Source organism: Grammomys surdaster, unplaced genomic scaffold (assembly GCF_004785775.1).
Source record: "Grammomys surdaster isolate TR1022 unplaced genomic scaffold, NIH_TR_1.0 66, whole genome shotgun sequence".
In the NCBI taxonomy this organism is placed as follows: Eukaryota; Metazoa; Chordata; class Mammalia; order Rodentia; family Muridae; genus Grammomys; species Grammomys surdaster.
Window position 1 is genome coordinate 20,177,897 of NW_021604568.1, and position 15,786 is coordinate 20,193,682.

The 15,786-nt window shown below is 41.9% G+C and overlaps 1 protein-coding gene across 1 annotated transcript; it reads right to left on the reverse strand.

Moving 5' to 3' along the window:
* Positions 1 to 1,042: 1,042 nt before the first annotated feature.
* Positions 1,043 to 13,396, reverse strand: Prdx3 (peroxiredoxin 3). Its single transcript, XM_028775871.1, has 7 exons — positions 13,302 to 13,396; positions 12,000 to 12,135; positions 10,448 to 10,589; positions 8,984 to 9,119; positions 6,865 to 6,968; positions 2,154 to 2,319; positions 1,043 to 1,741 (listed from the first exon to the last, which is right to left on the reverse strand). Exons 1-7 carry the CDS (start codon positions 13,335 to 13,337, stop codon positions 1,688 to 1,690), a joined length of 774 nt encoding a protein of 257 aa, XP_028631704.1. The 5' UTR covers positions 13,338 to 13,396; the 3' UTR covers positions 1,043 to 1,687.
* Between the last annotated feature and the right edge of the window lie 2,390 nt (positions 13,397 to 15,786).

Genomic DNA, 15,786 nt, shown 5'->3' on the forward strand with positions numbered 1-15,786 from the left:
ACAGGTCAAATCCACTTTGATTGAAAGCCAGATCAAGTACAGAGTCAAATAGGCCTTTCCTGCCATCTCTCATTCCATCTCTCTAGTGTCAGTATAGATGGACTAGTCAGTATGCACTTGAATGTGTGCATAGAGTATGCATGGTATTCAGCAGGACTCCAGAGTCTAGAGCTGGAGCACCGGCACAACACTTAACTACGTGATTCTGGTTATGTCAGTATCTCCAGGTCTATTTTCTCATCTGGAAAAAGGGGTAGAGCCAATCAGACAATGCAATGTGCTAAAGACCATAATGGTACAAGTTATATCTGGGCATAATGGGAATACTGAGGAGGGGTTCTTTTACCCAAACATGGAGAGAACTGCTGAAGGCTATAGCAAAGTAAGCCAGGTCATAGTGAGTCACAGACCCAGTCCAGCTGGCTGTGTTTTACCACATTGGAAGTCAGTTGAAAGAACCAGAATGATCTTTAGGGTAAGTTACTGTCACTCTTTGTGTGTGTGTGTGTGTGTGTGTGTGTGTGTGTGTGTGTGTGTGTGTGTGGTTTTTCGAGACAGGGTTTCTCTGTGTAGCCCTGGTCATTCTGGAATTCACTCTGTAGACCAGGCTGGCCTCAAACTCAGAAATCCGCCTGTCTCTGCCTCCCAAGTGCTGGGATTAAAGGCGCGCGCCACCACCACTCGGCATCACTCTTTTTTTTTTGAGGCAAGATCTCATTTTATACTATAGCCCAGGCTGGGTTTGGTCTTATCTTATACTGTAGCCCAGGCTGGGTTTGGTCTACCTGGATACATACGTGTATGTATATGAACTAAAACGTCCAACAGATATTCCCCACCACATTTAGAATCCACTCCATAGCTTCCCTGAGGGAGTTTGGGTCCCTAACTAAAATAACGAATAGAAGTTTAGATATCAATCTTGCCTGCTAAACTTCAGTTTCCTGAGAGTGGAACCAGCTCTGTGTGAAATGCCCAATAAACAAATATTTGTTGAGTCATCAAAGGAGGAGTGGTGTCCCAGAATAAACTGACCCGACAGTTAATGATGTCAAAAACGCAAATATTTTAATGTTTATTTTTATGCTATACATCCAGCACTTGAAGAAAAAAAATTATTTATGGTGTTTTAGAAAGAAAACCACTGGATTAGACATAGTCCTTCATGATTATACCTCATTAATACTTCAGAACACACAAGGACACTGTGAGTTAATAACTTCAATAAAAAATAATGGGAAATTCAGCATAATTCACAAAAATCCAAGGGGAAATTTCAGGACCTTGATCAGAAGCTTTTACTAAGTGCTGATGCTATGTGCTACTTCATTTCACTAAGTACTGGCACTATGTGCTTGCTACTTCACTGTAGACCAAGGTTCAAGGCAGGCTAAGGGGAAGAATGCTTACCCTCTGAAGACATGATCCAAGAAATGGGGACCAAGCACTCATGGAGAATTGGTTAGCCATCAAGAACTCCTTAGTAAGGACAGCTATGGAAGCAGCTAGCCCCCTTTAGAGAGCCTGAACCTGTCTTAAATTACAAAGCCTGTGCAGTGGTACTTATAAACACAAGTATAATGAGGTTTTGCCATTCTATAAATAATCTTCAGGGCATTGGAAGGATTCCAGCTGGGGCTCTATTTTGGCCCAAGAAGCTTCTGGTAAACAGCAGACATAGGATGGCCTACTGATGGACCTTCTCAAAGTACTCTTTGGAAGCTGTTGGACTTGGCTTGATCTGAAAATTAGAAAAAAAAAATTAAATCGTTTAGGAAGAACTTAATAGTAGCCTCAAAAGTGAGCTCAAAGATCCCAGTTTTTGACTTTGTTTTTATTTTTTAGGACAGGGTTTCTCTGTGTAATAATAGCCCTGGCTGTCCTAGAATTCACTTTGTAGACCAGGCTAGCTTCTAACTCAAAATGGTTCACCTGCCTCTTCATCTAGATAAAAGGTGTGTGCTACCATATCTGGCCCAAGCTTTCAGTCTTAAACTAAACTAAAATTTCTTCACTTTTGAAGATTAGCCTACAACTGTCCACCTAAGTGTCACCCACCCACACTCAGCCAGCATTTCTGTAGATTGATAGATTACCCTTGAGGCAGAGAAGACCTGGAGTTGGGGTGTGGCACTCTGAGGAAAATGACATACCGTAGGAGACTCTGGTGTCCAGTTGGCTGGGCAGACTTCTCCATGGGTCTCCACAAACTGGAATGCCTTTACCAAACGGAGTGTTTCTTCTACACTGCGGCCCACTGGAAGGTCGTTGACACTCAAGTGCTTGACGACACCATTAGGGTCAATAATGAAGAGACCTCTGCACAGAATTTATCCTCATTAACAGGACCAACAAGTCATTTCTGTTCTTTTATGTCTTTAGTTCTCCTTTTAGTAAATTCATCAAGTTGTCAAATGCTTTAAAATGGAGAGTTTTAGGGACTGAAGAGACTACTTAGCAATTAATAGTTTGTGCTGTCTATCCTGAGGACCTGAATTTAGTTCCTAGAACCCATGTAGGGGACCCACACAACTGCCTTTAACTCCTGCTCCAGGGGATCTGACATCCTTCTGTAGCCTCCAAGGGCAAGTACTCTAATGTACATACTTTTACAGAGTTACACACACATAATTAAAAATAAATCTTAGAAAAAGAAAAGCCAACCTGGAATTAACATTATAAAAAAGTTTATCACCTTTTAGTAATGAGAGATGCTCTGATAATACAAGGCCACTATCAAAAGCATACATTAATTATGGGAACATTGCAAAACTGTATCCCCAATATGATATGATACCTAAAAAGAATAGACTAGTGACAGTAAAGACCTTTACACAGTGATTTAACACAAATTCTTTGGACTCCTAAATCAGACTCTGGTAATGTGAGCACATATATGTAAGAGGGAGAGATTAAGTATCTAAAACTTCCTTTAAAAAAAAAAAAAAAAAAGATTAGCCGGGCAGTGGCGGCGCACACCTTTAATCCCAGCACTTGGGAGGCAGAGGCAAGTGGATTTCTGAGTTCCAGGCCAGCCTGGTCTACAGAGTGAGTTCCAGGACAGCCAGGGTTATACAGAGAAACCCTATCTCGAAAAACCATACATACATACATACATACATACATACAAATACTGATACCACGGAGTCCAGAAGAAGGTGCTGGATTCTCTGGAGCTGTAATGTGGGTCCTGAAAATCAAACTCTGATCCTCTGTAACAGCAGTGAGCACTCTTAACTGCTAAGTCATCTTTACAACACCTCACAATCTCTTTTGTTTTTCCTTTGAGACAGGGTTTTCCTACAAAGTCCTGTCATTACTATGTAGACAGACCAGGCTGGCCTAGAACTCAGAAATCTACCTCTGCCTCCAGAGTGCTTGGATTAAAAGTGTTTACCACATCAAGCTTTATCCCTCTCAACAAGATACAGGGACTTCAAGTGTCAACTACATAGGGAAAGGGCAAAGTACAGAGAGGCTTCTCCTTCCTCTGCCTGATGTTTGGAATCCAAGCTTTCAGCCTGACTCTGTATCTCTTGTGTTTGGTCTCTGAGAGAACCAGATGCAGTCCCTAGAGAGAAGTACAGGCAGACCTGGGAAAGAACAGGGCACACACACTCTACGTATCAGCTAGACTCAACTTTCTTTCCCCTCTTAGCCCCAGAAGGAAACCAGGAGGAGTTTATAAAATCAGAAAACCCACGAGAAGGAAGCATAACAGATTACACCTTCTCCTGCCACAGCCAACTATGGAGGAGCTTGGCTTTGGTTTTCTAAGGAAAATCGTAATACTGAAGTTGACAAGGCTAACTTCCTAACCTTGCCGGAGAAAGGTTCAAGATGAGTTGGGTTCAGCTAGCAGCCAGCCCTTAGTCCAATTGTATGGCACCCCAAGGTGTGGCCTTCATTTTCAGATGACAACTCAAGCTTGTGTTCCTATGAATGAACACTCAAAAGGCCGTACCTGAACATATGATTGTGTAAGACAGAGAACTTTCTTCACTTCCATGGAGTGTTTTTTTTTCCCCCTCAGAACTGAGGACCAAACCCAGGGCCTTGCACTTGCTAGGCAAGGGCTCTACTAACTGAGCTAAATCTCCAACCCCAACTTCCATGGAATGTAAGACTACAGAAAGCACAGGCTATGACAAATGCAAGGACCTACTCCCTAAACTACCTGACCAGGTTACTCTTCCATACCAACCAGAGATTCGCCTTCATTTTATCTAAGAGAATATTGTAGCACCAAAAGGTGATTAACTTGCTCAAAGTCACACAGCCATTAAAAAGCAAAGTTTAAAAAAGAAATCTGTGGTGGTTTGAATATGCTTGGCCCATAGAAAGTGGCACTATTAGGTATGGCCTTGTTGGAAAATGTATGGCCTTGTTGGAAGAAGTGTGCTACTACTGTGTAGGCAGGCTTTGCAGTCTCCTAGTGCTCAAGCTCTGCCCACTGCAGAAGAGCGCCTCCTTCTAGCTGTCTGCAGAAGAAGAGAGTCTCTCTTGGCTGCCTTTGGATCAAGATGTAGAATTCTTCTTCCAGCACCATATCTGCCTGTATACTGCCATGCTTCCCACTGTGATGATAATGAACTAAACCTTTGAAACGGTAAGCCATCCTCAATTAAATGTTTTCCTTTATAAGAGTTGCCTTGATCATTGTATCTATTCACAGCAATGAAACCCTAAGACAAAATCAAACATTAGCTTATTTGGTTTCAAGGCTTATATAACACCACCTATACTGAGAAAAAGGGGGGGGGGAGAGAGAGAGAGAGAGAGAGACACAGAGACAGAGACACACACACACACACACACACACACACACACGACTCGGGGGAGATAGAGAATGAACTTTGAAAAACCTTTCTCCAAATGGTTCAATAGCTTCAGTGCCAGGAATAGCTGTTACAGAAGGGTTCCTGGACTGAGATCAGTGGGACCATCAAAACACAGGCGTCCTTTCTAAAAGGAGACCCAGGTAGTGGATAGGGCACATGTCTTAGCCATTCTGAAAGATTTGCAACCCTCACAGACACTATTCATTGCCTACATAGATAAAAATGGTTGTTTCAGGGGATGGGGAAACAGTTAAAAGCATTTACTGCTCCTACAGAGGACTTAGGTTAGATTCCCAACACCCACATGGCAGCCAAGAACCATTTATAACTCTAGTTCCAGAGGATCTGATCCTCAAGGGCAGTGCTTGCACACACAGACATACATGCAGGCAAAACATATCCATACACATAAAATAAAATAAATTTGTGATGTTTATTCTTGGTTGTCAACTTGACAATATCAAGAATTAACTAAAACCCAAATGATTGGGCATACCTGTGAAGAATTTTTTTTCCTCCTTTTTCCTCAGACAGGGTTTCTCTGTGTAGCCTTGGCTGTCCTGAAACTCATTCTGCAGACTAGGCTGGCCCTAACCTCAAGGGATCCACCTGCCAATGCCTCCTGAGTGCTGGGATTAAAGGTGTGCTCCATCATCACCCAGTGAGTATTTTCTTAAGTCATTTGAAGTAGGAAGACCCATTTCTAATCTGGAGATTTGAAGTAAGAATATACATCTTTAATCTGGACCATGCCTTCTCCCTGCAGCCTATATAAAGGACATGAAAGAAGGAAGCTTGCTTGCCTGCTGCTATCACTCTTGATAGCAAGTCCATTCTTTCATTAGCATTGGAGCCACTTCTTAGCATTCCTGTTGACGTTTGGTCTTTTGCTATGTATTATAATGCTAGATACTGGCCCACAAGGCCTGGCTGCCCCCAGGAACTAGATAATCTATGAGTAACCTTGCCCCCCAACTTATTCCTCCCTGATTGTGAATTAAGATGTCTATAGCCTACAGTGGGGTAGAAGGTAGCTGGAGTTTTTGATTCCCAGGCTTGGGGTTGGAAGAGGAGGAGGAAGAAGAAGAGGAGGAAGAGGAAGACCAGGAAGGAGGGAGGGAAGACGGAGAAGAAAACAAGACAACACATGGTAGGAATCATGAAAACATGCCATGAGGGCTGGCCAATTGGAGTTAAGAGTTGCTCAGATGGAACATGGAAGTTACAACTTGGGAGTTATTGATGGGGAAGTAATTTCTAATAGCTTAGAGGGTAGATATCTGCCAAGCTCTAGTGCTGTAAAGGCTTATTATAAATATAAAGGTTACATGTCTTTTATCTGGGAACTGAATGATCAAGAGAGGGTAGAAACCCTGATTTGAGATTGAGATTAAATAATTACTATAAGAGGTTCCTGGAATATAGACCAACTGAGACATCCAGCCCCATGGACTGAACAACTACAGTAGTTTTGGACCTATCATTAGTAGACAGCCATTGTTAAGACTTTGGACCACAGCCTATAAGCCATTCTGTTTTTTTGTTTTTTGTTTTTTTGTTTTGTTACCGCCCGGCCCTATAAGCCATTCTAATAAATCTCCTATGTATATAAATCAATCTCTCTCTCTCTCTCTCTCTCTCTCTCTCTCTCTCTCTCTCTCTCCATTCTTTAAGTTCTGAACCCTAATATAAAATCTAAATTAAAGAAAAAAAAAAAAAGGTTTTGCCTCTGACAGTGTTTTACCATCTAGGTATCATACCTTGGTACAAACCCCTAATCCCACCACTAACGAGGTAACTACAATGAGAACAAGTTCAAGGGCAGCCTGGGGATATGATATACCCACATATACATCTCCTGTCTCAAAACTCAAACCTACCAACAAAGAACCAAACTTCTACTTATTTCCAAGTTTTACAAAATGACAAACAAAAATGCTTAACTAGAGTCTTTATAAATCTTTAAGAATCTATATTACACTAAAATACGCAAAACCATCCTGTCTCTAAGAACAGCTCTTACCTGAGTGCAATGCCAGCGTTTTCCAATAGCACTCCATAGTCTCGGGATATCTGCTTAGTTATATCCGACAACAGCGTGATGTTCATGTGGCCCAAACCACCATTCTAATAAAAAGGCAAATAGGACTAGTTTTCTCAAGCAGTCCAACAGGGACTGTACCATGTACCAATGTTTTAAACCAACAATGATGGTGGCAAGTAACAGTAAATGCACATAAGGGAATTATGTTTAACTTAATTCCCTCTTGCAACCAGCCCACAGCAGATACAATCCTATTATTGATTTGTTTTATTTTATGTGTCTATGTGTTTTAACTTCATATAAGTGTACCATAAGCATACAGTGTTTGAAAAGACCAGGAGAGGGTATCTGGTCTCCTAAAACTGGAGTTAAAGACAGTTGTGAGCTGCCATGTGGATGTTGGAAATTAAGCCTGGGACCTCTTTAAAATAACAGCTGTGTTCTCAACAGATGAGCCATCTTTCCAGTACTTACTTTGTTGTATTAACTGGTATGTGTGTGTGTGCGCGCGCATGCACACAAACATGGCATAGCACATGTGTGGAGGTGAGATGACAACCCTATGGAGTTGTTCTTTCCTTCCATATGGGCTCCAGTGATAGAACTCAGGTTGTCTGTTCAGCAAGTACTTTTCCTGTTGACTGACCTCAATGGCCAATCTCCATCATTTTAAAGATGAGGAAACTAAAGCTCAAAAGGCTAAGTACTTTTCTTCAGGCAATTGCTAGAAAGAGACTGATTGACCTTGATCTTTTGAGGCAGAATCTGTCTCATATAGCCACACTGGCCTCCAACTTTCTATGTAGCCCATGATGATCTTCAACTTCTATCTTCCTGCTGCAACTTCTGGGATGCTGGGATCATAGGCTGTGCTAACTCATCCAGTGTATATAGTACTGGAGACTGAACCCAAAGCTTCTTGCATGCTAGGTAAAAGCTGTGAGCACACCATGCCCTCTTTTTCCAATTGTTAAAGCAGCTGTTGAAATGAAAACTAAATTCTCAAATATAAAAATGAAGAAAGCAAATTATTCAAGTCACTTTTGTTAGTCCTGGAACATACCTAGTGAAATTTTGACTTTTTTTTTTTCCCTAGCAGATTTATAGATGTCAAACAGAACAGTACAGCCAACTACTAAGGCTTCAAAGTGCAGGCTCAAGAGGAGGTGATTGATGACAACCACATCCCTTGTCCCACAGAGCCTGTCTCCATTACTTGTAAGATATACATGGAATGAGCAGTAAAGATACATACAACATCCAGGGAGTTGTTACTACCATAGTTTACAAACTGCTGACAAGAGAAGATCTACAAAGAATTTACTTCAGGATATAGCTCAGCTGGTACAGGTACAGCATTTGATCCTCAGCATGGCATAAGCTAGGTTTTGGAAGGTGGAGGCAGGAGGATTAGAAACTCAAGGTCATCTGAGCTAATACACCCTAACCCTGAGCCTGGAATATATGAGACACTACTTTTGAAAGAAGAAAGGGGGGAAGGCAGGCAGGCAGGCAGGCAGGCAAATGTTTCCTTCAGACTGTCTACAGTTTGACAACCTTTAGACTTCGTATTAACTCTCTCCTTAGGGCAGGGGGCAGGGGTAGCTGGGGAATGAATGAGACACTGGGCAATGATTAGTTAGATAAGAATAAGTTCTGTTCTTCTATATAAGAAGTGACTACATATTATATTTTTAAAAATTAGCTAAAATAGGAATTTTGTTTGTTTGTTTGTTTGTTTGAGTCAGGGTCTCACCATGTGGCTCTGGCTGTCCTGGCACTCACTATGTAGACCAGAGTAGGTTAAAACTCAAAGATCCTCCTGCCTCTGCCTTCTAAGTGCTGGGATTAAAGGTGTGAACCACTCCCACCAAGCTAAAAAGAACTTTAAATATTATCACCACAAAGAAATGATTTAGGAAAGAGTGTTCAATAGCTTGATTTGATGTTTGTACAATGTGCACATGTATCAAAACATCACATTGTATCCCACAAATATATACAATGTTTTTATTGTGTGGTCTATATTATTTGTGAAGTAGAAATGAAACCAAAGAATAAGATAAAACCAAGGAAAGGTGACTGTCACCCCACCTACCTTTCTTGGTGTGTTGATCCAAGCAAGATGACTAAAGTGGGAATCCACTGAAACTGCAACTACTTCACAGTTTACATCATGAAATTCATTGGCTTTGTCACTGAAAGCAACAATTTCTGTAGGACACACAAATGTGCTTGGGGAAAATAAAGAAAGTTTCATCAGATCATATAAAAATGAAAACTTAAGACAGTTAGTAGTCTAAAACTAAACTGATTTGCTCTGGGGTGAAAACATGAAACAGGCTGGGTGTGGTGGCTCACACCTTTAATCCCAGAACTCTGAAGGCAGAGGCAGGAGGATCTCTGAGTTTAGACCAGCCTGGTCTACATATGGAGACCATGGCCCCACCCCACCTCCCCAAAAATAAAGGAAAAAGCAAGCTTCCTTCTGGGCGTGGGAGGCAGAGACAGCTGATCTCTGTCAGTACAAGGCCAGCCTGGTCTACAGTGAGTTCCAAGACAGCTAGGGCTCTGAAGAGAAAATCTTGCCTCAAGTAAACAAACAAATAAATGAATGAAGGGGGTTGGGAGGCAAGTTTAAAGAGTTAAAAGAAAACTTGTACTTTTAAATAAAGTAGCTTTATGAAAAACTCATTTTATGTATGTATGTATGTATGTATGTATGTATGTATGTATGTATGTATATGAGTACACTGTTGCTGTCTTCAAATACAGCAGAAGAGGGCACAGGATCCCATTACAGATGGCCAACATTTGGTTGGTGGAAATTGAACTCAGGACCTCTGGAAGAGCAGCCAGTGTTCTTAACTTCTGAGCCACTTCTCCAGCCACCAAAAAAAAAAAAAAAAAAAAAAAAAAAAAAAAAATCATTTCTTATACTACTTCCACCTGGACTGTTGTAATTTTAGACTGGCTTAGGGAACCATTAATCAAAAGTATGTAAGACAGAACTGTATCGGGCTGGAGAGATGGCTCAGCTAGGTTCACAACCAAAAATATAAGAGTTCGGTTCCCAGCACCCACGGCTGTCTCTCCAGCCACCTTTTGGTCAGGCGGTGGTGGTGCACGCCTTTAATCCCAGCACTTGGGAGGCAGAGGCAGGCGGATCTCTGAGTTCGAGGCCAGCCTGGTCTACAGAGTGAATTCCAGGACGGCCAGGGCTACACAGAGAAACCCTGTCTCGAAAAAAAAAAAAAAAAAAAAGACAGAATTGTATTAAAGGCTAAAAGCATAATCCAATAAGAGTACTTGTCTAGCAGGCACAAGGCCTAGGGCTTGATCCCCAGGACCACCAGAAAAACTGACAGAACCATACTAAAACTCCTCCATTAAAAGGAAGGACATTTCCTCCCATTACGTTCTCATGAGCTACAGATGGCTAAGGACAGTGCACAAAAATTAGAAAGAATCTTCCTCTCCACTAAAAGAGGAATTTCAGTGTGAGTTAGAGATCAACAACAGCTCTCAGAGGAACATGAAAATATTATAGAATCACACTTACAAATCCAAAGGGTAGAAGAAAAGCACCAAGTATTTCCCCTTAAAGTCGTCGAGACTCAGCTCTTTGAACTCTCCATTGACAACAGCAGTACCTTTAAAATAGGGCGCATGCTGGGTGACAGCAGGGGTGTGGAAGGAGGAACCTAAAAAAGATCATGTATGTAGCTTGTCATCTACCACATCAAGGACTGCATGATTTTACTTAAACTCCTTTTGTTGAAACATATTGAGTAAACTTACTATTTACCATAACATAAGCTGTTTATTAATATAACTAAGATGGTTCACTTCAATTGTATATTTTAGGTAAAGTAATTTTCCCTTCAGCACAGTTCTAAAGTATACACAAACTCAACTCTATGGTAGGGAGGTGTGTGTGTGTGTGTACATGTGAGCATGAATATGGAGGACAGAGGACACACAGATCCTCAGAAGATATCCATCATTTTTAAAACCCTTTTCTCTCTTTTAACAGTCTTTTTACAAGCCAAGCGGTGGTGGCGCACGCCTTTAAGATCAAAAACCAGAAGAAATAAAATGAAATGCCCTGGGAACTAAAGAAAGAGGAGGAAGGCAGTAGAGAGAATCACAGAAGGCAGCCTGGCATGGAACTAGCTCAGACTAGGGTGTATCACAAGGAATTGCCCATGACACTGTTTGATTTGACCAAGAGGGGCCAATATACAGGGAAGAGGAACAAACTCAAAACAAAGTCAGAGCAGGTCTTAAATGGACCCTCAGCAACAAGCTGACGGATTAGCTCTTCACAGTAGAGAGAACCGAGTCTGGGAGGCTCTAACACAGGAAAACAGATGTTTCCAGGAAGATTCAGCTATCAAACAGATAAAACTGATGGAGACAATGTCTGTAGTTAGTTATCTTGGTGAGTAGCACTGAGGCGTGGCAGAGAGAAACCAAGAGCAAGATGCAAGACCTGTTTCAAAGCTGGGGTAGGGTACAGGTAGAGCTCAGTGGTATTTTGTGTATTCATTTTATCTAGTCACTTAGGTACCTTAGAGGAATCATAATGTTAAGTGTATTATACAAATATTTTCTTTTTCCTAGATTATAGCCTTTTCTACTCTTTTTGGGGGGCAGGGGGTGGGAGTAGGTGTTGTTTATTTGTTGTTCCCAGACAGAGTCTCACACTATGACGCCCTGACTGGCCTGCAACTTCTTTTTTTCCTTTTTGGTTCTTTGAGACAGGGTTTCACTGTGTAGCCCTTGCTGTCATAGAACTCTGATCTGTAGACCAGGCTGGCCTCTAACTCAGAGATCTGCCTACCTCTGCCTCCTGAGTGCTGGCATTAAAGGCATGTGGCTCCACCACTGGGTTCCATTTTCTTTCTGTTTTCTTAAAAGTAGGTTTTACAATTTTGACAGTGCCAAGTACTCACTGTTCCTAACAGTTCCTTATAGACCCAGCCATCTCTACATGTTCTCATACTGCATTTTTTAAATCTCCAAGGACAAGCCTCACGTATAGCCAGGGTCCAGAGTAGCCTATATGGGTTCCCTTTACCTGGAAGCAACAAGACCACAGTAACACTTACTAGTGCTAAAGGCAGACTTTGCTTGTGCAGAGGCAGACCACAGTATGTCTGTCAAACAGGTTCTTCTAGAAGCAACAGGCCTAAGAACTGTTAAGGCAGAAATACTCCGGGAAATAGCACTTGCATGACGAGCAACCTGGAAAATAAAATGCTTTCTATTAGGAAGGCTTTCTGAAAGGGTGACTGAATTCTGGCCTTGCTGCTGTGACCCTTTGTTAATGATCCTTTTTCCCAATAAAATAAATACCAAATCAAAGTAAGAGCATGGATTGAGTCTACAAGAAAATCTTAAGAATATAGCCTCAAGAATAAAAATCTCTAAAAACTCAGGAAGGCTAGGTCAGGCTAAGTAGTTGTACCCTCCCCCACCTGGAGCTATTTGTTGCATCATGTAGCTACATGAAGGTTTTTTTCTCAGAAAAAGGCTCTTCCAGGGTCTCAGTCAAGGAATAGGGTGAAGTTCATGCACTGGGTTTGGCCCAAGCTCAAGGTTAGTAGTGTTTGCTCAACTTTGACGTCCAGCATGAGACAGGGAATTAGGGACTGAACCTTGTGATGAGAAAGGAGAGGATAGCTAGGAAGAGCAGGCTCCTATAACAGCATATACCAAGACTGAGTCCAGCCTGAGTGTGGGAGTAGAAAGTGGCCCCCGTTACTGTTTTTACTCCCGTTACTTTGTTTATACTCAGATTTAAGTGTGAGCCCACAGGAGTGTCGAGGTGTGGCATCACTCCTTCCATGGTAAAGAAAAGAAAAACTGAGGTTCGGAAATGTGAAGTCAAGCCAGGAGGTGCATGCCTTTAATCCCAGCTCTGGGGAGGCAGAGGCAGGGGGATCTCTGTAAATTCCTGACTAGCCTGGTCTACAGAGCGAGTTTCAGGATAGCTAGGGATCCACAGAGAAACCTTGTCTCGAAAAACCAACCACAAACAAACACACAACACATACACAACACACACGCCACTTGTCCAAGGTCATATTTGGTGACAGACCCTAGAACACGGTAGTCAACACACTGGCCTCAAAAGCCAGGCCTGGATGCTTTAGTGAAGAAACAGCAAAGAGATCCTGGAGTGCAAGGACTTGGGGAGCACACCACCCGCGAGGGATAGGGGAAAGGTTGTCCTGAGCAGGCGCTGGGGCCTTTCTGGCCACAAGAGGCCTCGAGGTCCGTGAACTGAGAACTCCCTCCCCTAAGGGATAGTGGCCAGCAGACCCAATAGGGCGCGATCCAGTCCTGGAAACAAGTGTGGACCAGAGTCGCTGTTGTGTCATGCGCCTGCCCAGATGCCAGCCACTCACCGAGCACCAGAGCAACCTTCCCGCAGCTGCCGCCATCTTCAGAACACGCAAGAGCCTCGGTAGCTGGAGCACGCCGGGTGTGCTTCTGCTCGGGGCGTGGCTTCTGCTCCGGGCTTCCCTATGGGGGCGGGGCCTCGATAGGGCGAGGTAGGGCTTATGGGGAGGGGTCGAGGCCGAAGGGGTATGGCTTACGTGAAGGGGCTGGACCTCGGTGAGTGGTTGTGACTTGGGAGAAAACGTAGAACCGCACCTTCCTGCTCAAGGGGAAATTCCCTTTTGATCTCCTGAATACCTGCATGTTTGTTTTCCTATTTATCGTACCAACCTATAAAGATCAAATTCAGTCTAGGAAGTAGACACTTATTGACACATTTCCTGTTGATTTTGTTTCGCTAACGAAGTGTAGTAGAAACTTTCTGTCTGTGAAAGAATTCAGTTCCCTTTCTACTTTAGGTAGGATCTTCTGCCTTCTGCATTCAATGGAACACATTTAGCTGAGTTCTTTAATAAGCTAAGTGGCTTAAACATCAGAGTTTAGTGTGCCTGAAAACTTTGGTATTGTGTGGGGGCTTCCATTTGGCCTGTCCTCAAAATTGGGATAAATTGGGACACATTTCAAATCAATTTATTTGTTATCGTGGATACCAAGTAATGATTTTACTTGGAGGGCATGGTTTTAAAGTAGCACATCAAACACAGAATAAAATTCACATGATAACCACACTAAATACCATGTTGAAACTAGTATTTTCCAAGCACTGTTCTGTTACTAATATAGTTTCTCAAATCTGCATATTATCTAAATAATATTTTCTTTATGCTATTTCATTTTATGAACTGCAAATAATCTTATTTGAAAAAATGTTAATTAATAAATAGTTAAACTTTTACTTATAACAGTATAAATAGAAGGGGATTAAAAATAAACACACTAATACAAAATATTGCAAAGTTTCAGCTAGATACAGTTATCTGATGAAAGTCTGAGTTTTGTTGAAAAGAGAGAGGTGGTCAGAGGCATTTTCTTCTAGCCTCATCTGTAGGTCAGAGGACTGAAAGAAAACTAAAAATATTTTGAATTTCTCATGCTGAGATTTGATGTTACTATTTATTTATTTATTTATTTTGTTCCCTACTATATCATAAATATTCATAAAAAATTCATAAAGCTAGCTGTTCATGCATTCTTAGCTGCTACCCAGGGCACCTGCCTTGTGCTTAAAAAGAAAAAAAAAGAAAAAGAAAAAGAGGCCGGGCAGTAGTGGTGCACGCCTTTAATCCCAGCACTTGGGAGGCAAAGGCAGGCAGATTTCTGAGTTCGAGGCCAGCCTGGTCTACAGAGTGAGTTCCAGGACAGCCAGGGCTATACAGAGAAACCCTGTCTCAAAAAAATGAAAAAAAAAAAAAAAAAGAAAATTATGTAACTATCTTATTGGTATATTGGTGTGTGGTGTTTGTGTGTGTGTGTGCACATGTATACACGTGTGCATGTATATGGGTGCCTGTGGAGGCCAGAAGAGGGCATCAGATATTCTGGAACTGGAGTTACCATTGTGAACTACCCATTGTGAGTGTTGTAAATTGAAAAAAAAAAAAAAAGAAGAAAAGAAAAGAAAAAAAAAGTCTTAGATTTACAGAGACATCTCAACCACTTGCCTTGCACTTAACTGGTACCCATTATATGTGTTTGGTGTTCAAATCTGTGATGGAAAATAATTCAGATAAAAAAGAATGAGAGATAAGCTTGATGGCTTATACTTGTAATCTCAGCACTTGAGAGGTTGAGGCAGGAGGATGGCCAAGAGTTCTAGGCCACACTTTTCTACAGAGTAAGATCCACTTTCACATGAAAACAAAACAAAACTCTGAAGTGTGATAGCACAGGTCATCCTCTTGCCTCTTCTTCTTAGCACTGAGATTATAAGTATACTTAGTACTTGTTGGGAACCAACTCCTAGCAGAAAGCAGCTATCATCTTTGCAGCCATCTCAGGCCATATATTTGCAGGTTGATACTTCTCCACCCTGACAAAAGATTTGTTTTTCTAGCATGTACAACAGCGGGAGCACACTCTGATAAACGTCTTGTTTTGTTGTTTAGTGTCCCCAGCTGCAAGGCACACGTAGTAAAGTGTCTTCCAGCTGCACTCCCCTGCTTGTGCTTATATACCCATGATTTTCTTTCAATAAACAGGACTTGATCAGATACTCTGTCTTGGTTCCATCCCCACTCTCTCTTCTTGCAGACCCTGTTGACTGACCCTCGATGCGGGTCAAGTACTCAGATTACAAATATAGGTAGTACTTGCTTTTGGAATAATGAAAACATCATGTGATTAGTGGAGCTGAGAATTGTAGAACATTAGATAATGGTTATGTCTTTAAAAAACAAACAAACACTCTTGGGAGGCATAGGCAGGTGGGTTTCTGAGTTCAAGTCTAGCCTGGTCTACAGAGTGAGTTCCAGGACAGCCAGGGCTACACAG